The sequence below is a fragment of the Pyrgilauda ruficollis genome, unplaced genomic scaffold, assembly GCF_017590135.1.
Source record: "Pyrgilauda ruficollis isolate IOZ18807 unplaced genomic scaffold, ASM1759013v1 scaffold43, whole genome shotgun sequence".
In the NCBI taxonomy this organism is placed as follows: Eukaryota; Metazoa; Chordata; class Aves; order Passeriformes; family Passeridae; genus Pyrgilauda; species Pyrgilauda ruficollis.
In genome coordinates, this window is record NW_024525823.1 from 11,238,338 (window position 1) to 11,261,701 (window position 23,364).

At 37.9% G+C, this 23,364-nt stretch overlaps 1 protein-coding gene across 1 annotated transcript in view; it reads right to left on the bottom strand.

Moving 5' to 3' along the window:
* The window catches only part of ROS1 (ROS proto-oncogene 1, receptor tyrosine kinase), a 70,122-nt gene that overhangs the window by 38,705 nt on the left and 8,053 nt on the right, over positions 1–23,364 (bottom strand). The window contains exons 7-25 of the mRNA XM_041478101.1: positions 22,039–22,177; positions 21,360–21,561; positions 20,610–20,686; positions 18,307–18,429; positions 17,175–17,359; positions 15,993–16,090; positions 14,957–15,468; positions 14,135–14,347; positions 13,168–13,278; positions 12,482–12,663; positions 11,339–11,530; positions 6,775–6,875; positions 4,996–5,210; positions 4,454–4,618; positions 3,726–3,887; positions 2,680–2,942; positions 1,811–1,874; positions 960–1,162; positions 268–479 (exon numbers count right to left, since the gene is read on the bottom strand). Of these exons, the coding sequence (XP_041334035.1) occupies positions 268–479; positions 960–1,162; positions 1,811–1,874; positions 2,680–2,942; positions 3,726–3,887; positions 4,454–4,618; positions 4,996–5,210; positions 6,775–6,875; positions 11,339–11,530; positions 12,482–12,663; positions 13,168–13,278; positions 14,135–14,347; positions 14,957–15,468; positions 15,993–16,090; positions 17,175–17,359; positions 18,307–18,429; positions 20,610–20,686; positions 21,360–21,561; positions 22,039–22,177 (3,419 nt within the window). The remainder of the gene's footprint in view (positions 1–267; positions 480–959; positions 1,163–1,810; positions 1,875–2,679; positions 2,943–3,725; positions 3,888–4,453; positions 4,619–4,995; positions 5,211–6,774; positions 6,876–11,338; positions 11,531–12,481; positions 12,664–13,167; positions 13,279–14,134; positions 14,348–14,956; positions 15,469–15,992; positions 16,091–17,174; positions 17,360–18,306; positions 18,430–20,609; positions 20,687–21,359; positions 21,562–22,038; positions 22,178–23,364) is intronic.

Below are 23,364 nucleotides of genomic sequence, written 5' to 3' on the forward strand. Positions count from 1 at the left end.
CATTTGCATTACTCATATAGAAGAACTTATCAGTATTTAAGCAAAATTTGAAAGTTTTACTCAAACACAGACATCTCTTTGAAATTAGATACGTCCAAGCTCAACTAGCAGTACCAAAGTGGCACTACATCCAAAAATTTCTGAGTTACATAATGTCAAAACCCATCCACCATAAAAAGTCATTTTTGGTCCTTAGCAGTTCAAGTTTTAATGAAAATCTTGTCTAAAATTTGCTTTAAAAAGGGGTATTAGTAGTATGTGCCTTACCTTAAGAAAGGATATGACAACAGAGATGATACAGTTGAATTACTTTTGCTGAGCTGCTTGTTCAAGGCTTTTAGAGATTTTTTCTTGAGCTCAAGATCAATAAAAAATATTTGAGTTTCATTCTGTGATGTTTTCAGGGCAACAAAGAGATGTCTTGCAATCCAGTCAACTGTGATGGCTGTGACATTGTGAAGGCGCACATCTTTGAAAAACTTAAGAAAAAAAAATTAAAAGGACAGAATTTTCCAACCTGATGTTAAGACATTATGAAAATCAATTTGTTTCTGAAAGAAAAATGTCTGCTTCAGAAGTAGAAGTCAAAATACAAAGATGTGTCATGGATTGGAAATATTTTTAGAAAAATCAAAACAATTGTTTCACAAATATCACTTGTTGCTTCCATATTCTTTAAACTAGAATGATGTCAATAAAATAAAATTAAATTAAATGTGATACAAATACACATTTATTGTATTTATTAGTAGGAATTTTAAACTGAACATCTGATAAAAATATCAGCAAAGCAGATATCAGTAAACCATTTATGATTAATAGGACAACTTTAACAATGGCATACTCTGGTCATTTTTACTTTTTCAAAAACACAGTTGGCTATAAAATAATGGAAATAATGGTCACATAATGATCATTTTCCTAGATTCTCTCAAGTAAGGGAGTGACCAAAGAAGTACCTGAAACATTGAAGCATTCTGTATATCGAGAATAAAAAGAGAATCTTCAGTGATATGGTATGCTTTGTCATCACTAGCAGTATAACAGATGTCCTTTACATTAGTCTTGGCTGACAGTTCCCAGGTGGTATGACCACTGTCTATGTCAGTAAGAAACAACTTGCTGGCAGAAATGGTTATTAGAGTTGGGATAGGGAAAAGATCTGGAAGGAAAAGGGCACAACTCAATTAACAAAAAAACCCCATCCTAGATAAACACAGTCGTTCATAAGGAGAGCAAGTACAAGATACAAATAAATGGTGGGTCTGAACTTATTGTATTTGCAACAGTAAATAAGTAATGAGATGCCCTCTTGTCATCACAGTCAAACTACTAAGATATTTTCAGTGGCATTGTGCATGCTTACCTAACAAATTTAAGCACACTGAAACAGATTTTCTCATTTAATTACCTTTAACAGCCAAACTGTAATGAATGAATATAACGAATATATATAATGAATATATATAATTAATACAATGAATATATATAATGAATTAATATAATGAAATATATTATGATCTCTAGCAGTAAACAGGTTACAGGTGAAAACCTACTGTTCCATGCTAACCTGGAGTTGCACAAAAAAGCTAATTTAGCATAGTTTTGAGGAAAGGCTTGAAATTCCCAAAATTCAGTCAAATGATAAGGAATGTGTTAATCTTTTGTATCAGAGGATGTAACATTTCCCCCGTTGTGTCTGCTGTATGTTACATAAAATGTTGGAGGCTATCTATCAGATTGCCAAATTCTTGTACTGTCATTTCACCAGCCATTTCACACAATGAGATGACAGCTAAATCGACCATACCTGATGAATTCCTCTCTGCCATATCAGACAAAGGTCCTGGACCTACAGAGGTGAAGGCCTGCACCTGTGGGGCAGGAGATTGATACTTGTGTTTACTAACAACATAAATGACTGCATTTGAGAACCTGTAGAGTCAATAGAGACAAAACCCCTGTCTGCTCATCTAGGAACATAAGTGTGTGCTCTGTTTGACACAAGGCTGTGCTGGTCAGTTCAAAGGCTACATTCAGGCTGGGACTGTGGCTATGAAGAGATCTTTAACCAGTGGCCCAGAGATTGACAATCCATGCTGCATCTAACAGCTAGAGTTCAAAGGACTCCAGACAGTCTTTTTGTTTCCTTCCCCAGACTGGAACAATTCCTGCTATTTGCTGACCTTGCAACCAACATGGTTGTTCTCTCTTATTAGTATCTGGTCTATTATATGCTCTCTTGCTTTTAACTCATCTTTCAAGCACACATTCTGTCTCTTCCAAAACTCCTGTCCCAATGAACATATGACTTCTTGACAAGTTTTGAACTGGAAGTCTCTTTCCATGGAAGTCACATGAGTCCCTGAATTTCTCAAACTGTGGCCCTGTTCAACAGGCCTCTCACTCTTCACCAGATCAGTTGAAGCTGTGTTCAACTTGCAGTTCCTAGCAATGGCTCTAGAACAGTTTCTTTTGGGCTTCACCATTTAGTGAACAACATGATACTAAGAGAGGTGAAGCCAGGTATCCATGGGTGAGTCAGCAAATCAGCAGTTCTATAAGCAGAAACCACAAGCTCTTGCCCCAAGCCAAAAAAACATCTCCCGGGCAAACACATCAGACTGCACAGATAACATCTACCATCTAGCACGAGACAAGTTTAGTAATTTTTCATACCTGAAACCTTACTGTGAGGCTGGGAAGCACATCCTTGAGAAAAAACTGCATCTGGGTGGGTTTAACATTGCTTTCAATCCACTCCATGAAAGTGCCAGCAGTGCTGCTGTGATTCACTAACTGATAGTAAACCCTGAACTGCAATAATATTCCATTATCCCTTTCAGGTCTGTCCCACCTGAACTCCACAAGGACTTTCCCATCACTTCCATGTAGGTTATTTTGTAACACATATATTCTAGGGTTCCTAGGTGCTGAAGGAACTGTATAAAAAAAAAAAAAAAAAAAAAAAAAGATAAAATACACAGAACAAAATACTCCTGTTAAAACACAAACCCTACCTCATAACTAACTCTACAGATTATCTAAAACTTAATGGTTATTCCTTTCTGCTTTTCATTGATGTGAAGCTATCTGATTTTAACTTGCCTAGCCAAAAGAAAGAGCTGTATAAATAGAAAAAAAATGCACTCCTGCACTGAGATTGGGACAAATATATTTAGCCAAGTCCTGTATGTAACTATGGGGCTGTAAAAATTTTCACAACAGAGAGCATATTCTATTCCCTCTCCTATTCACTTCAAAATCTACTGCATCTCATAAGCTTTCTCAGTGCTTCAGTCTCAGTCACTCAAGACTAAATTTTAGCTATCTTAATTTTGACATGCATAAGAGCAAAAATAAACACTGAAGCAAGAGTAAAATGTGCATAACATTTTTTTAAAACCTACTAAGTGGTTAAGAAATTGCATGAAACCTTTCGTGTTCATTGTAATGAATTCAGTTTCTTTCTCTTGCTCGTAGTCACAGACACATGCTGGATATATTGTCCTGCATTTTCTGTTCTGAATTCAATTACTTCAATTGTCTGCATTTATGTATGCAATAGATGATTGCCAAAGATACTCAGAAACATGTCCTTGCAACACTGCCTGCAGCTAACTAGCTCTGAAAGCTGCTCATCCTTCACCAGGGTTTCACTTGCTGACATTGAGTTGCTCCCAGGACCCATTACACATGAGGAACAGGATGTAAAATTTTAGTACCTCCTTCAGGGGCCCGAAGGGATACAGATGTCATTGGTGCCTTGCCCCAGTATGTGTACGGAGTGACGGTAAAATCAAAGAGTGCAAATGGTTCCAGCCAATCCACTCGGTAGGATGGCACTGTCAGATTATGGGGGTGAAGGCATCCTTCACTCTCCAGAGGCTGCAAATGAAATTAAACAGAACAAAAAGCAAGACATTTTTTCCTTCTCAAAAGGCCTTCAGTTTTCCAAAATTCCCTCACCAAACTGGTCACCTAAATAAGACCACTTCTCTTCCTGTGAGTGGTCATTGTTTCACCAGCTCTTGTGGCACTGTAGTGATGGGTAGTGATGTGCCAGCAATCTGCCCTTTGAACTTAAAGTAAAGCTTGCCAAATGCACTAAAGGGGGGATGAAGGCTAGACTTCACATGCAGGTAAAGCCTGTCCCACTGTCATCTCACAGAGCACTTCTTTCTCTGATTTACTGTGAGAGGCTTTCTCATGAATTTTTGATCACTGTGATCGCCTTGCCTGTCTATTCACATCCCAGCCACTAGCTCAGAGCCACTACTGGCTGCAGTGGTGGAAAAACTGGACAACTTGCATTGTGTTTGCAATTTAGTTTAGTTCTTGACCAATTTGTAAATGCCAGAGAAGAAACAAACTCCATTTCTTTTTAAAAATAGATGTATCAGAAAGTAGATGCAATAATATATGTAGATGATACAGAGGGATTGCATCAATATCCTCACTTGTAGAGCTTTTGATCCCACGCAGTAAAAGACAGTTCCCCATTCCACCTTTGTGGAGGGACTCCAAGTGATGTGAAAACTTGTAGAATTTCCTTTAACTCTGAAAGAAGACTCTGGCACTGAATCTGGAATCACTTTTGGTGTAGAAGTAAAATTTCCTGTCCATAAACACAAGAAATAATAATAATCTAAGGAATGTGAGGAATAGGTAGACTATTCAGACACCACCTAGAACATGAAAGTAAGCCAACATTAAATAGAAACAATAAATAACAACAACACATATTCTTTTTATCCATACATATACCATCAGCTTTTATAATTGCACATTATCTTGTTACATTTATCAGGTGATACATATATACATTTATTGGGTGTATCCTAATATATTTATTAATAAGTTATTAATATATTTATTAATAAGTTGCTCTTATCCTTATCTCTGATCAAATGGCTAAAGAATTTCAAGAATGAAGAACTGCAGGCTGACAATGAATATCTTGATTGAGGAGTTTAGAAAAAGAAAATAATGTACCTGGCAAAGGTTTAAGTGATGCCTGAACAAGGGTAAAGGCTGTAAACTGTGCTGGTTGTGAGAAGGGAATGCTAAGGCTCTGATTGACTTCCTGGACTGTAATGAACTGAAGCCGATTAATCCAGAAGAGGCGACCACTGTAGTATTCCAGTGCACCTTGAGATATTTCTGAAGTACTCCATGCTGCAAATTCCGTGATGATGGCATTACTACAACTGTGGAAATGTATGAAATTAGCAAACTGATAGCTCACGTGTAGAGGGAACAGGTTTATGCAAGGTTTGATATATTGTTAAGTTTCTTATTATTCAAGTACTTAATACTTATAATTCAAATTCTAAAATGTAGGAGGCAGGAAATCAAATAAAATTTTTTCTTTAAGCTCTTTAAAGCAGAACACTTTTCAGAATATGAGACATTGCAGAAAGAAGAAAAAGGCCTTCATTCCCTTTATTTCATTGGAAAGCAATTATAAAATGATTTAAAATTCTGGTGCATGGATGCAGAAAAATGCAGTATGTTGAAAAATCAGCCCACCTTCTCTCAGCCATTCCAATGAAACAATGAAGTCTACTTCAGTGCATGAGTTTCATTCTACTTCACTACATCAGGAACCCAGATTTATTTGACTCTGCTAGTTTCCTTCCATTATGTACTAAGATCCATTAACATTTTTCCTCACTGGGATCACTGGTGATTTAATCTGTCTTGTATATTGTATGCCAAAACTTACAGGCCTTTTTAGGTCCCAATTTATCTTGGTAAGAGATTAAATATGTTGTAAGAGGTGTCATTTTGCCATCTCAGAAATGTCTTTGAGCTTAGACACATGCCATCCAAAACGAATTTGGAAAAGATCTGACACACCATCAGGTCCATTAGGATGGATCATTTCTAACCTCTGTATTCTGGCATGCCAGGGACAATGATTTATGGCTGCCGATTGATTCATAATGGAGCTCCAGCTAAAACTAATCAACATATTTTTGTTCTTTAATTGTTTACTATTAATCATAGCAAGTCTTAAGCCAGTCTAGAAAATTCATCTAATTCCACACAAAGCTAGCCCGCAACATTATGGGCACATGTAAATACAGATGCTGCTCAATTAAGTTTAAGCAGTTTAATCTGATGCTTGAAAAAAAATTAATATAATCACATTCTCCACATGGAAGAGAGCAAAAACATAGTTTCACAAACTACTATGCATTATACACTTTGCACTTAGAGAAAAAACACCATTTTTCTCAAGGCTTTAGTATATAATCAAGCTAACCCATAACACTGTTCGCTACGTTTTGTCTTATTAAACTTTGCCTGTCTGGAGTTATGCAGCCATTTCACTTTCAGGATGATCAAGAGGAAAGCCTGCTGAGTACTGTTTGCTCAGGTGAGAAAGTGGTGTCAGCTCAAGTCCTGAGATTCATGAAAGATGAGCCATTTACAGAGCTGCAGGCACTTGGAAACTGTCAAGTGTTGTAAATGCCAAGATAAAACAGACAATAAGCAGCAATTATTTCCTAAAGCTAAGTCTAAAAATTGATGACCTCAATTCAGGTCACCAAGGTTCAATACCTTGTTTCTCTCCCTGTAAAACTGTGTTACCAACCACCGCAATATGTAGTTTGCCATCACCAAGCTGTGATCATTATCTCTTCTTTTTGTTTATTGTTAAATTGGTAAATAGTGTGCCCAGCACTGGACAACATTTTTTTCTTAAAGAGTATGACAAAAACTAGAGAATACGGACTTTCTTATCTCTGCTATATGTTTACTTACCCTTCTTTGCAGAGAGGAGCTCTGTATAGGTTTAGACATAGACTGTCTCGCACAAGCCAGTAAAGAAAACCATAGGTGAGATCCAAAGTTACACCAACCACCTAAGAAAAAACAGTCCAAATAGCAATTTGAACACATCTTCACTTCTGAGATAAGAGCCCTTAGGCATAACAGTTGTCTAGACAACATGAGTACCTTTTTATTGGCAAAAATAGAATTAGTACCATTAATTTTTATTCTAACACAAAAAGAGATAGGACTAGAAAATAATCAGGTCCTTGGTGGACACCTATTTATAGCAGCTGATGATTTTCTAGATAACATTTTTTAACACCTGTCACAGTGTTCATCCCTGGAGTATCTGAGTACCTCAAATATGATGGCAATAGCATATCAAGTGCTTAGTGGAACTACCTATCAAAATCTCCAAAATACCTCTGGTATTTCAACATTCTTTGTCTGAAACATGTGGGTGATATCCAGTCTGAAAGTCAGAATCACCTTTTGAAAAAAACATTTCAGGTCTTTTGTCTTTGTTTTCCAGCTTTGATTTTATAAATAAACAGTTAAAATATTGCATTACTTATGGAAAATAGATGCAAAATTTTAATTCATTTATTTGATTAAGCAGGAAATTTGAATATTTAAATTTTTGTAAATAATTTGTTATTAAATAAAGTGGGGGAGGAAATTAAACTATCTTCCTGTTCATTACTTCAATGTTTCATCTTCCTTAAAGGGAGGTGAAAGATTTGCTGTTTCTTTTTAATAGGTTTTAATATTCAAAATAGACTTTTCTTGTTTCTGCAGTAAACAACAGATTCAATACCATATGCAACAGTAATAAAAATCAGATATTTAATAATCTGTTCTGTGAATTTGCTTCCATAAGTTAGTCTGCTAAATGTTATCAAGTTTAGTCTATTTTATATCATTAGCACAGCTAACAAGTTGTTTGGGGCCTCTCTGAACATGTTTTCCAGCAGCTCTCAAACTTCTCATGCAAACACTAGTCATAACTATTCTCTTATAAGATTAAATTTCCATTATGTATGTAAGTGGAACAGCCTTTTTTTCCTCTAACTCTTCATTAATAAACTGCAGAAGATGATGACAGGAAAGCAAATGCTATATCACTTAGTTGTCTGTTGCTCCTTATGTAATCACATTCTTGACATATTTCTGTTGACATTGTATGTCAGAAAATCAAGGTTTGAATGATTGCTCCTGTAGGTTGTCCTGTTAAAAATATCTCACAGCGTGTATGTGCCCAAGTGTATATTTAGTCAGCCGTGCTATATTCTATCCCATTTACCTATTCTCCCTCCCATGCTCCACACTAAATGACATATTCCTGAATTTATGTTGCTTTTTTGAACATTTGGGTCCTTCTTCCTTGCCCCATTTTTTTTTCTGCAGCTATTACATTTTCCTATAGATGTGTCCATCTTCTTTATCCTGACCCCTGTATCAGCATTATTAAAAGGCAAATAAATATTGGTACTATTTAGTTTCAGGAATCAGGCAGCAGTTTAACACCACCCTTCTGTGATGCTTCAAAAACAGGCAAGCATTTCCCAGCTCTTGACAGGTACCAGTTTCTGGGCACAGCATGTATTTGTGATGGTGCACTGTAACTGAGCATCATGAGATGCAAGATAAACTTAGCTATTTGAAATACCCTTTGACTAAAAATATTGAAACCGCACCTAAAGGGTCCTGGCCCCACTTCCACATAATGCACTTTGCTGCTCCCTTATAAAAATACTTTTGTTCTAGTCATACTGTACAGTGTAAACAACTTACTAAGAGCTTTGGAAATTCTATGCCAGATCCTAAGTTGGAATAAATCAGAGGAGCTCTGCTCAAATCAATCAAGATCTGCCAATACACACCAGCTGAGCTAAACAACTGATCAGAAAATAAAATAATTGCCATACAAGGATTTAGTTCCTGCCAAAGAAATTAGACTTTCAAAGCTCTGACTTTGTATTTATTTAGGAAACCTGCCATTTTTACCGTAGGTTCTTCTATTACTATTCCTAGCATTCAGATTTCCAGCTAAAAGGAAGTACAGCTACAAATTGCTGAAGATCCAGCTGAACAGCAATTCTTTATTAGAAAAACGAATGGTGAATACCAGTAGGAACCACTTACGTGGAGAACATACTTAACTGTTGGATATCAGCAATTACCTATGATATATGTGCTTTAATACTGAGGTAAGACAAGCTCTTTTCAGGTAAAGGACTTCATTGTGTGAGGAAGATACATATTAGTACCTGTGCAAACATATATTTGCTTCTTGATATGGAGACAATAACAACCAGCTGAACAATTCCACCATTACAGAAAGTTGTGCTGCACTTTTTTTTTTTCTGATAGTTTTATTCCTTTTATTTTAATAAAGAAACACCTGTCAGCTACAACTGGTCACTTCTCAATCTAGACATTTGTACTTGGCTTTTTGCCTGTGTGCATCACAGCAGGAGGCTGAGTTCAGGAGTCAGTGCATAGATTAGGGCAGCAGAGAAGCAGGAGAGGAGATGTTTGTTTGTAGGAGGTGTGAATAAGTGAATGGTTGAAGGCTGGTATCACTGACATAGAGAAAGGTGCAGAAAATAAAATGACAGGACCAGACAAGCAGTCCTACTGCTGCCAAGGTTCCTGAAAGCAAGAACAAGAAATCTGAGGTTAGCATAAGGCGATCCAGAGAAGCAAGTAGGGAATCAAAAGAAAAGGGCAAGGAAGTTGAGGTTTGCCACTTAGAATAAATTGGAACATGTCAGTCCTTTGCCATAGATCATCCAGAAGATATGTGCTAAGTCCAAGTGTGCTGCTGAGCCTGGACAACATATATCTTTCCATGGAGACAGTCCACACCAGCTTCCACAGAGACGTAGGGAGGCTAGTACTGGAAGATAGATTGGCCCTTTGCAGCACAGACCTTTCTCTCGTGTACAAAAGTTTTGCAGTTCCTCTGTATGCAGGATTACAAGTACAGCAGGTGGCACACCAGAACCTACCTTCCTTCTTCCCAAGCCTTCATGGAAGTAAAACACCTGTGAGATTAGCTGGCCTGTCAGAATATTAATTCCCTTTCATGGACTATACTAGGCTTGGCTTTTTTTTATAATCGGAGAAACACCAAATTCTTTTCTTTCAGGAAAGGAAAGTTAATGTTCTGGGAATGATACAAAGCTAACTTAGAGAGACAGATCTCTAAAACTGGAAAGGGTCTTGAGTGGACAACTTGGCTTCAGGTTAAATGGGAGTACAATTTGTATGACAGGTGGAATAAAAACAAAGGCTGTGTTTTAAAGGAAGGAAGGAAGGGAGAGAGGTAGGGGGGGAGGGAGGAAGGAATATGCTTGAAATATGAAAAGACAAATCTTTTCATGAGGAGAATACTCAGTTTCAGAGTGCTTCCATTGTGTAGGCAACACCAAATTCCGCCTACCAAGAATGAGGTCAAATCTCACGTGGCGGCAGAGGCAGGATGGATTTGGAGAAGATCACGATGATCTATGAGGAGCCAGCAGAGAACTAAGTTTTTAAGAGACTTGATAGGACATCAGAGAGGAGTGAATGTAGAAGAAAGGCAGTGGAGAGGTCAGCAGAAATATGGAGGTTTTCTGTGCAGGTCTCAGAGCATAACAAAATGTTTCCAGGTAAGAAAAGGGAGCTAATGAGCTTCCACGTATACTACAGGATCTTTGTTGAGCTATTGGTGGAAATGGCATCTCTGTTTTCCCTCTTCTTTCTTCTTCTGCATGGGACCCCTTCTCCACCCTAATACAGCTAAACAATGATGTTCTGTCTCTTTTTTTCCCCTGTGCTGCCCAGTATCTTTACCCACTCTTTCAAGAAGCTCCCTTCTCTCTGAGGAGCTGCTCTGCTCAGCACCAGCCTCTTCACAGCCCTCTGGAGCTCCTCGTGAGCCTGGGTCACAGCAAAAGTGGCCAAGCTGGGACCAGGCCTGTGTCTGACTTGGGCAAGGGATAAAGACAGGATGGGGAAGACGAAGAGCCTTGACAATGCTCAGGGTGTTGAACTTGCTGCTCCTGCCACCACATGAGGGACAGGATCAGGCAGGATGGAGACTGTTGGTGGCAGATGTGGCATCTTTGCCAGCACGGTGGCAGGAGCAGCAGCAGTAAGCTGTGCCAGGCTGCAGCAGGGGCAGATGCCATTCCCCCTCTCTCAACACCACGGGTAAAACCTGTTTCTGTAACCGCACTTCTGCAACCTTAAACGCAACCCTGGCAAGTGCTAAACCTCAAAACTGGTCCTGTCAGGTGCTGTAAGCTGGGGATCAGCATGAAAGAGGCAGGATGCTATGGAGCTCTGGGTCCATATTTTGATGTGAAAGTCAGAAGTGACCATTAGACTTAGATCATTCGGAAAAAAAAGAACCTTTCAAATGTGGGAAGGAGCAGCATTACAATCACAATTTTGACAGCTAACAAACACAGACTATATTCAAGAGATCTAAATATTAAAACACACACCACCCCTCCACCCTATGTCTCACAGAAAGAAAGAAAAGCAAAAAATCAATCACCTGTTTACCAGAAAACTGTAGCTGCTCTTGTAACATGAGGTACTCCTCTCCATTCAATCTTGTGCTCTCCACTGAATACATTGTGGCCCAGTACAAATAGCCATTTACTGAATCCACAACTAGATCCTTCACTGGGAACACAACATGAGCTACAACATCAATATGGCCTCCCCACAGTGATTTTCTGTAGATCTAGGGACAAAAGAATTCACTTTAGCATCACATCTAAATCATCAGCTATGATCAGCTGAGTGTACATTAGTGACTTTTCCACAGCTGTTTATCAAAAGACTGTGCAAGCCTTCAGCTTTCAAAGCCTAAACCTTTTGCATTCAAAGTAAAAGGATGAAGAATAATGCAAAATTATTAGTTCATTTTTGCCAGAAACTAACAAAAGAAAAAAGCTGAAATAGCTTTTCCCCTTCGCTTTCCCAGTTTTGGCAGCCTTCTGTCTGACAGAACTTCTCACCCACTTCATACTCACTATTCACAAGTGTAAATGAGGGTGCAAGGCAGTGTGAAATCTGGCCTCCTAGCTCCAGTTTTTAAAACAGCTTCTGACTTTGCACTTACAAGAAATGAAAGGCATAATTTGACAGCACTGCATAAATTAGCACTACAATTTTGAAGTCAGATACCTTTTAAATAATTCACATGTCAGTGTTCCTGATATGAGAGTGTACAAAGTGCAATTGTAATTATTTTTTAACTGCAATGATCTGCAAAATATCACAGAGCAGAGGTCAACCTTGAAAATCTCTGTGTAAACAAATAGTGCCAAATTTGATTAAAATAAAGTCCATCTACTTCTTGGCTGAGATCAATAGGGCAGCCTCCATTTTCACTATCTTCGTTTATTTTCACAATGTTGAATCCAACAAACTGTTGATTTGCCTGTTTTGCACCTGGTGAATTCAGTATCCTGCATTAGTGAATGTTAGTGAATATTTTACCCCAAACTTTTGTATAACTGTGGAAAACCACTTAAGTAAAGAAAGGCCTCCTTGTTCTACACTGTAATAGCAAAGGTCCAAATGTATCTCAGGTTGCAAGAAGTAGGGATTATTTTCCCAAATACTGCCTTACAGTGCTTATTGTTGACTTAAGGGATTTTTTTCTTTTAAGAAACGCAGCTATACCTACCGTATTTGCTTTGCCAGCCCAATAAAAGCATTGACCCAACCAATCAAAGGCCAACATCCTTGCATTTCTGACGTCAGATACATAAGTGTTCTCACTGGTATCCTTTCTTTTGTTCAATGTCCAGGTCTGAACTTCCCCCATGGAATTAATCCAATAAAGAGTGTTATTATACCAGTCGAGGTCTCGAAGAAAGAAAGATGTTAAGCATTACGCAAACATATAAATAAAAAAAAGCCCAAAAAATTTTTTTAGAGAATAAAGAGCATTCAGGCACTTCATCTTTTTAAAAATTAATACAAATGCACAATTAGGCTCAGCTAATATGAAGGTAGATGCTTCGTTATAGGAAATAATGTACATGTATTGTACATATATAACCCTGATTATTATAAATGTATGACATATATTGGGATGCTGGAGACAGACCTATTTAGTTCAGAGGGTTGATTTTAGCTCTGCTGTAACTGTGGTGATGTCAGAAGAGTTTCACTAAGGATTAATTTGACTCGTAAAATAGAAGAAAGGGGATGAACCCAAAGTGTTGGCTCAGTGAAGCTGCTGTACTGCACTGCACAACATTCAAGTCTAGAGAACTCTTGTCTTTCAGTGCTGTTGGTGAAATTTATGGAGAGCTAACAAATGCCAAAAAGACTGTAGCAGCAGCATGCAATTTGTTTAGTATGTACCTGAAACATTTCTTATATGAGGATAGAGGAGTTCTCCTTGCCTGTAGCTATCCAATCGCTGCTTCCAGAGACCCTCAGGGCCCACAGCCAATATGTAGGGTTCTTCTTCAGCTACAAAGAAAGAAAACTGCAGTTGTGCACACCAACAAGCAATATATCTATAATATTTGTATTTCAATAGCACCAGTTCCTGTTTCTGGAAAGTTACAAAAGCACCTTTAAAACTGTCCCTGTCCTAAGGAAAAAAGGACAAAGAAGAAAGGTATGAAAATATCATAATTTGAGAAATTCAGAGATTCAGGGCAGCTTCAGATCCAGAACAATAAGGCAATTTGGAATCCTATTAGATGCTGAAAAAACACTCTGGGTTTGGACCTGTTCTTACCAACGCCAGGTAAAAGTCACCCCTAAGCCAGTTCAGCACCTTAAACTGGAAGATATTTTCCCCTCAGACTTAGGTTAGTTTGGGTGAACAAAGTTTCAAAAAGCATTCCAAAGACATGGAAATTTCAGACATTCTGCACACATTCATTTCCCCTGATTATGTAAGCTCAAACCAAGGATTTTCAGCACTTGGCGAGCTGCACTTTTCCATGAATTGTCATTTACCCTCAGGGCATTGCACAAACCACTTCATCATAGAAAGTTCTTTACAGAGCAAAGAAAATGGATAACACCTCTTTTACCATATCAAAAAATATTTTTGATGGAGTATTTGCATTAGAAAAATGTAGGTAAGTACCAATGTTAATGCGTATTTAATATGTAATATCATTATTCCAGTTTGAAAATCTTACTACTTTAAATAAAAGCAAATTTATTTATCCTGTGTTCTTTAATATTTCTAAGAAAAAACTTTTTGTGCCCCTTATTTTGCAGTCTTTGCCCAAAGTGTGTGCCTCACTAGGTGGAAAGGTTTATACACATTTTGTTCTTCATTTTTTCTGTGTGACAAAGCAATTCTCACCTTCTTCTAAAGTTGTACCTCTAAACGACTCTGACCATGGCCCTGCACCAGCAGGAGACACAGCTCTGACTGACACCTCGTATGCTGTGAAGCTGGCCAGCTCCTTCACTGTAAGCCTTGTGTTACTAATATTTGAGACAACCCATTCCTCCTCAAATGGGTGCTGAGGTGACACTTTCACATCATAGGTCCAGTTCTGCCAAGCAGATAAACCTGTGTGAAGCAAATAATTGTGTTAGCAAAGAGTAAATGGTTGTAACTGGTGATACACGTCCTTTGAGAAAGCTGTATATAGGAGACTCCTTTCAAAAATGCCAATATCAGTGGAATTAGGAAAGGGATACATTAAAAATTTACACTTTTGCCCTCTGGCCCCATGCTTCAATCCCCCAGGAAGAATGAAATTAGAAATTAGAAATTTTCCCTGGCCAAGTGATTTTCTGGTATTCAAAGGCACATGCACCGAGGGTAGAAACCATAGCTCAATAACTGATCAAAAGTCATTACATCTCTGCCATGCTTTCCTATGTGATACCAGTACCCAGCATTACTGCTACTCCAAAACATACTTAAGATAAAGCTTTGTTTAAAATCCTTGCAGGGGGCATATGAGTTGCCAACACAAACTTGTGTTAATTTAGACAATTTAGCTCTTTTACTGACAAATTATGGGCTAAATTTTTGAAGCAGAGGTAATTCCATAACTTCCATCAGGATTTGCTATTGAAGTCATTAAAGTCCAAATCAAGAAAAGGGAAACCAGAAAGTTATTCCTCTAGAAAGAAAATAAGTGGACCTTCAGGGATAATTGGCTGAACTTACTGGTTCCAATGGTGTGTTCAGGCGGTCTCCAGCTGATCACAGCTCGGTCCAATCCAAATAGAGCCGTGACAAGGTGAGGAGCAGTTGGTAAAGGAAAAGGCTGAGTTGATGGCCCATAGAAAACCAAGTTGCCAATGCCAAAATACTCTGGGTACAGCAAATTGCAGTCCACAATGTACTCATTGAAGCTAGAACTTCCCACTGGAGAGACCTCCTCATGGAAAACTGCTGAGCCATCTGTGACTGTAAATGAGTCATCCTTGTAAATGAAGCTCTCCATGTCATTAAATGGCACGTGTGATCTCAGTGTGTGAAACTCTGAACCATCAAGAAAACCTGACACAAAGGCCTGTTCTGTTTTGTTGAAGAAAATGAGTCTCTTAGATTGGAAGTCAATCGTGAAGGTTCTCAGAGCACTGGATCCCACCACCAGTGAAGCTGCGGAGGCAGTGCCAGGAAAGAGAGGAAGGTTTGCTCTGTATATGCCATCCTCCAGGAGACAGAAAATATAACTGGCCATAGAGAAAAATAAACCCAAATAAATACAGTGCAAGAAGTCTGTAGAGCCACAAATATTTTAGCAGGTAAGACATGTACCTGTCTTTATGAACAATAGAAAAATGCTTTTGGCACTATTAGTATATGTATGATGGGGAAGTAGACACATCAGTTTTTACCTTCTGGGAATTTGCATAGCACATTGTTGGAGAATATTCTTCTATAATACTTTAAATGCTAAGCATGAACATTTAAAATTCATAGAGCTTCAAATTCATGAAAGCATGAAATTTCTGAAACTCAAATTTCTTATTGGAGCTTTATCTCTTCTGCTAATCTCCTAAAGAAGAAAATGCACAAAAAAATACTGCATGGCATCTCTCTTTTTCCAATTGTTTTGTAGCTTGTTTTTTGTTGCACTTTTGTTTTTTTAACTTAAGTGCTTGAAACAGGAACCTAGATGACTAATGAAGTGGAGGAAATTAGAGAGGAGCTTTATAGCACCTTTGGCACCAAGTGCTCACAGGAGTTCACTTACCCATTATAGGGATCAGCTATAACCTGCCTAGGGGATGTCACGTAAAGAGGAGTGATGTCTTTAGCTACTGTGCAGTTCTCTAAGTGGCACACATGTATCTGGGGAATAAGAAGAAAAACAGGTGATGCATTCATAGGGTGTTTGCTAAGGAGCAGACAAGCTGACTTGAGATTCCTTCAGGGGATGGGGAGAGTGAAACACCTCTCTCACAGTCCCAGGTCCTTCTGGGCTCCTGAGTGTTCAGCCAGCCAAGTATAACCCTTGTACACAAAGCCACGACAGCTTACCCTGAAGCTGTCAGTCATACCTCTAAGGTGGAGAGAAAATTGTATATCTAACTGCCTGTACTCAATTTGGAAGGCATAGTCAAACTGTACGTTGAAAATGATCTGGCAGGGAAGGGAAGTGCCTTTCTGGTCCTGGAAGCAATACCTTGGAATTCAGACATCTCTACCATCGGTCTGTTCATCTACAGCTCATTTGTATATTTTAATCACTACTGCTTTTCCTGCTCCCTGTTCCCTGTGCAGTAAACATGGCAAGAGGATTAAAAAAATAAAAATCCCCACTAACCATTATGGGCAGGTTTCTAGTCCTTTGTACATTAGAGGATTACATGGCTTCATGCAAAGCCTGACCATTAGTGTAACTGATGTTTTATGAGTAGGAAATCCAGTGCAGTGTTATTCTCCATTTTCACTTCAAACTGAAGCAGCTGTAATCTGAGCTGTTGCTATTGTATGAAATACTTAATATATTTTGTCAATTATGACAGACAGTAAAATCACTATCTAGTTATCTGACCACCTTCCTGAGGCAGAGTAGGAAATGAACAGAGTAGATGGGTAACCAAGAGAAACAGTGTGTCAATACTGGGTTTGAAGAGGGTGTGAAGTCAGTCTCAAAAACAAATTAAAACCAAAACACTTATGTACTAAGGAGTAAAATAAGGCAAGGAGCCAGAGTTCCATATAGGATGTTTACTTTAAATATGACCTGATAGTCAAGCATTTCTTCTTTTCTAAATTACTAAATATGTGAATGTTAATGTCATATTAAAATATATTTCTATAATTATATTTTTGCATACATATCTATACATAAATCATATTTTTCTCATGTAAAATTAATCATGCAATGGTTCAAATTAAGCAAGAAATTGATTAAGCACTAAAGCATTACCTTTTCATTCATGACAAAGTATATCCTCTGGTAAAGCCAGTCTACTGAGATGGACACAATATTCCCCCAGCCAGCATAAAAGAGCATTAGGTCAGATACATCAGACATATTTGCAACTCCTTTCACCCAGATAGAATTCCCTTCAGAAAAATAGACAACTTGCTGATAAATATTCACAGAAATACCTAAAAACAGAAAGATATGTGCACACAGATAATATAAGAAAAGTTTCCATTTTTCAGTTAATTTTTCTCCTTGCCTTAAAAACATGTATTTTTCAGTCTGCAACCCATCATCATCAGAGAAAAGTTAACTGGTTTTTTCTTCTCACTTCTAGTCTTTCAGTTAATAAGGAAACATTCCCATTTGCTATGTAAGTGACATTATTATAGAGAATTGCCCTTCAGAAAGGTAATCAGACAAAGAGAAGACATGTAATATGCAAACCGACACTGATTGCCCCTCTACAGGTCAAACAGTTGCAGCCGGCAAATTCACTCTAGAATTCAAGTTTGAGATAATCTGTGCCACCTCTGCACTAGCAAAGGTTATTTAGTCAGGGGCAACATTCTTTCTCTGGAGCTTTTGTGCCTCTGAGTAATTTGGTAGATAAATTCAGATTTCCACACTGTCACCAAGGACCAGCGTAGATAAGAAACATTGAAGCAGTGAGTAATTTGAGATAACATGGTTATCTGGCGACTTTGGCTGCTAAATGCCTCAATTCTTTAGTATGCTAACACACTAGCACTATCTTTTAGCTCTTGCTATTATTTTACTCAGAAGTTTGAACCCGCTTCATTTCCCCATATTCATGTTGAGAAAAAGTAGAAATTGATCACAGAGAAACGTGGATTCATCTTATCTCAATTTAGATACCTACAATGTAAAAAATGAACCAGCTGCCTAGATACAGCGAAGAAACAGTTGCACTGGGGAGAACCATTTATCGCTTCCTAATGCCTGTCACTTCAAATACATCAAATCATGTACTGAAAGTTCCTATTTCTTCTGATTGACTATAAAGGGAGACTAGACACTGTCTCAAGCTATGTGAGGTGCATTCTGTCCTTGGTATAAAGAGGTCTTAGTGACACTTGACAGAAAAAGAGAGAGCCCAGTCCGATTTTACCTGTGATGTTGTGGTGTACAACACCATTTGGCAGGCACTGAGCAGCTTCAAGGAAATGTCCTGTGTATCTCTTCCTTAAAGACTCTTTTCTGGAAAGGAAGAGCCATGCTGCTTTTTCCTTAACTAGCAAACAGAGAAATTCAGAATTTAGATGACCACAGCACGTCACTAACTCAGACACATCATTAACAGACATGTATGTGCACGTGTGCCCAAACGTATGTGTGTCTGCAGGTATGAATACATCCTTACATTAGCAGTGACAGACCAAAACTTAAACTCTTTGAGTGCTGAAAGTATATGGAGTTATTCACCATTACAGTTGATTCTGGCTCCTCACACAGGGTGAGAACAAGACATGTGAATTTCACACCATCATTCCTGCAACAATAGTCAGTTCCCTAGTGAGGGAAAGTAAGCTGGAGCAAATGAAGCCTTACTGAGTCAAGGAAATGAAGGCACTAAGACATATATGTGACTTCAAGATCCAGCAGAAATAGGACATATAACCCCTCTGGACTTCTTTGATAACCCCAGTCAAACTAAAATATTGTCCCACAGAGCTGGAGAAAAGCAAGGTAAGTATATTTATTTCAGGTGTTTTATTGTAATGATTAGTGATTTATTCAAAAACCAAGTACCTATTACAGATAAAGATGACAATGGGATAATATTATCTGTTTTAAAGGTGATAAACTTATTAATTTTTTTTTCTAATAAAGTCACAGAATTTAAAGTCAACAAGGATAGCTTTGGTCACATAAACTGATTTCATGCTTATAAAGGTCCAAGTAGTTTACATCAAAACCACTTCAATAAATCTGTACCTTCTGTCTGGGCTATACATAACCCTGGGAAAGATAGCTTGCCTTGCTTCTGAATCTCATATCCTTGGAAACCCTGCTAAATTGATTGTTACCTTCCTTTTTAAAGGTGGTGTATTATTTCAAGTATGATTTTGGCTAATTTCCATCAGCAAACAATCCTTGCCTTTTTTTTCTCCTCTTCAGCTTAAGCAGCTGTCTGCAATCAGGTATCATTTCCTCATATGGATATCACAAAACTGTGATCAAATGCTGTCTTAATTTATTTCCAGATAATCTGCATAGGTTGAGCTGCTGTGAATTTCTCACATGGTGCACTGTGAGTAATTTCAATAATGATGCCTTCAGAGCAAAGTACAAGAGGCCAATATTACCTCTTTATCTCTTTTCAAGTAATGTTTCTCTCAATCTACAGCAGCAATCTGATTCTTTTCCCTACCCTTCTCAGGGCTCAGATCTACACAGCTCAGTGGCTGATGCAGCAGCACCATTTCTGGACATGACACATGACAAAGGGCTGCTCCTGTTTGTGTTCCCCACCCCCATAAGGCAGGGGTTTGGGGGGGCAATAGGGTTTATTTGTTTGTTTATTTTTTTGTTTGTTTTCTGCTTTAAATTAATTGCTTGGCAATTGGATTGACATAGTGAATGCAGTCCAGACTTTTCAAAAATGACACAAATATTTATAACTCAGGGTCAGCCAGCCCTACAGCAAAGGTAAGCAGAGGTAGCCTCTGTGGAGTTGTAAGTAAGGAAACATTAGTGTGTCTGAGCTAATACACACAGACAAAAAAAAAAAAAAAAAAAAAAAAAAAACAAAAAAAAAAAAAAAAAAAAAAAAAACAAAAAACAAAAAACAAAAAACAAAAACAATATTTTAAAAAGCACTAGAGAAACAAGTTCAGTTTCTCTAACCAATGGCAATTCAGAGACAGTCTTGAAGTGTTTTTATAAAGCTGAAGCATTTCCAGGTGTTTGACAACTGAATCTTTTCATGAGAAGGGAAGGTCTTTTATTTTCTTTCCTAAAAGAGCATTTTGATAACATCGATTTCACTCTTATTTGTGTTCTATCTCAACGTGTATCTTTCTCTGCCAATTAATTAATAATTCTGCAATTCTTTGAGTAATAGCTATAGCGCATCATTACATTCAATATTAATTAGTTGATATGGTAAAACAAATACCTCCGTGAAAGAGAAAAAAAAAAAAATTGGCATGATTTCACATACTTGTCTTGAGATAACTGAGAATTTTTGACAAAAGGGTTTCACATTAAGTGACCGTTCGCGTGCTGTGCTGCCTTATCACATCCACAGCTGAAGAACAGGACCCTCTCTGATGTGCTATTGACTCCTCAGTGTACACCTCCTTGACATGTTCACAGTCTAAATATTTGTACTCCTGCCAGGAATGTGGCAGGCCAGGGAAGATGAGTTTGTTCCCAGGAACAGTGGTAAGGACTCTGCTGCTCTTTTACCTTTGGATGCTGGGGTGGTGATGTTGGCTTCAGCAGGGGGTCCAGCGCCGACCTCATTAACTGCCACAATACTGAACCTATAGCACACCAAAGAGACAGGTTTTGGTTGGCAGGTTCCTTTTGAAAGATTGCCTGGGAAATATTTTACCCAGTAGGGAAGCTGCTACAGAAGTGCTCGACTTTCAGAAAATGCCCATTTAAATATAATGCTCTGGGAAAATTTAGAATAAAAACAAAACCAACAAAAGTCTGGATTGTTCAAAGGCAAAACAACAACACAATCTTCTAAATTTCAATTTAAAATATATTTTCAGACTCAGAAGAACAATTCAACTTCATTTCCAAGGAAGATCTGCATTTACCAGTGCAAGAAGAATGCTGACATCTGCATTTAATAAAAATGAAGACATTTTTCCAGATGCTTACAGAGGTAGAGAAGGCCACTCTATGTTTCTCCAGCTATAATAAAAACATGCCACACAAGCCTAAAAAATTAAAAACAGCAGCTAAGAAAATGCAGCCTCCCAGATCTATATCCAGTTGCTTTTCCTTCCTCACCATCTGACTTCTGCAAAAGCAGCCAAGTTACCTGGGATAACTCTGTTACCTCAAGGAATGTGCCCTGGCTTTTGGCAAGGATGTAAGTAAATAACAAAATTGTGCAGAAGTGGTGTTAAGGCATACTTGGTGCTATCTGGGCAAGAAGCGTGACCTCATACTTGACCAGGTTGGTATCTTTTCTTTTTGTACCTGTAAGTTGTGTTTGGGAAGGTGGAGTAGAACTGAAAGCTGTGCCTTCTTGAGGATCTCAGCAATTCATGATTCTCACTGGTCAGGAGCAAGTTATATCCAATAATCAATCCGTTCGGAAAAAGTGGTGGAGACCAACTAACTTCAACAGTGTTTGGACTTGAACTCTGAATGTCTTTAATGACAGGAGCTGTTGCAGGAGCTGCAAGAGAGAAATATCTGACTGCGGCACTTGATTAAGACATTAATTTATTTTAATTTTTAAATACATTTTTAGGTTCCACACTTGTTAATTCATTTATACACCAACAAGTATTATTAGGGACAGTTAACATTCCAGTGGCATTTCAGCTTTTTTTATGATGTTCAGGAAAACAGGACCATGTTTCAATCAAATACATGCATAATTATGTACAAAAGTATCCCATGTGCCCTCACAATTTTGTCCTGGTTTCTGTGCTTGTTTCTAAAACCAAAGGCAGGGAGAAGCCTCAATTCTTCTAGGTCAAGCCAAAAGAACCTATAGTTTTTTTAGTTTGGTCTTCTGCAGCTACCCAAGAGACAACATACACGTGATTCTAAAGATTATCATCAATGTCTTCTGCCAAAGAAACAACAATGAAACTCAAATGTATCTGTGAAAGTCCTGAAAGATGGACTTAACAGTGCAATTCATTACCTCCACAAGCATGTGTCCGGTAGCTGGGGCTGGGTGGAGAATGGAGCTGCAGCTGAGATGTAATGATCCAAACCACTTGAAACACGTATTCTGTGAAGGCCTGAAGGTCTTTGATGCTATATGAAGTTTCAGACACCACCTAGATTAATGCACAAACACAATTGGGCTTCTCCTTCTTCCAGCTGCAGCTACTGTGTAGGATGTTATGAGGGCAAAAGAGGTTTCATACAACAATATACATATTTCAGAATAAAAAAGGGCAGCATCCTAAGTTTAATTAAGAGGAAATTCTGAAAGTTATTTTCAGCATAGACGTTGATTTTCCGTCACCTCAAAACATTTTCTCTTCTGTTTCCTCAGAACACAGCACCAAATCTCAGCAATGAGCATGTAGATCAAAGGATTGATGCAATACAATAGTAAATTTTAAGAAAAAAGTAAAAAAAAAGCTGAAATAGAAGCATATTACATGCAATGTAATTTAAATGTATACCACAGGTTTCAGATACAAAGGATCCTAGTTACATTGAAATATTTATTGTCTGAAGTAATTGCTCCCTATTATTTCATCAATGATTCATTCAGAATAACTTCCTGCTTAGCAAATTATCTTTACCTTTGATTTGTGGCACCAACTTGTCATGCCCTGTAAATTGTCCAATAGAGATGATGGCAAGATAACAAGTGTACAGCTGACGCAAAAGAACAAATTATGAGAATAACTCGACTGAGTCAGAACAAAGGTCTTTCTAGCCAAGTACTGTGCTTTGACAAGAACCAAAAAAAGTTCTCTAGGGAAAGGTATTTAAAAAAAAAAAAAAAAAAAAAGAAAGAGAGAAGAAAGCCTACAGCCATACTTCTCCTGAATATTCTCATTGGCATTTCACAAGCATGACTCAACATGAAACAATGGGAATATTTGCATGTAGTAGAACACAATTTTTTCTTCTGCTAATTTTTCCAGTCACTTTTCAAACCCGGTTTAGTAATTTTAGCAATTTTAATATTCAGGAGTTTAAATTTAACAATTTAACATCCACACATGCCAGGAAGTAGCTGAACATTTTAATGACCCATTCTGCGAGGAAAGACATCTTGCTAGATTTGAACCTGCTACCTCCTAGTTTCCATCAAGGTTCCTAGTTCCTGTGTTGGAGGAAATGGGGAATCATCCACTGCTTTTCAGTTTCCCCATGCCACTCATGATTTTGAAAATCTCTTTCATGTTTTCTAACATATTATCCAATATCTTTAAAAAAAAAAAAAATATATATATATATATATATAAAGAGCAGAGAAGAGCCAATTTCCTTGCAAAGTAAAAGG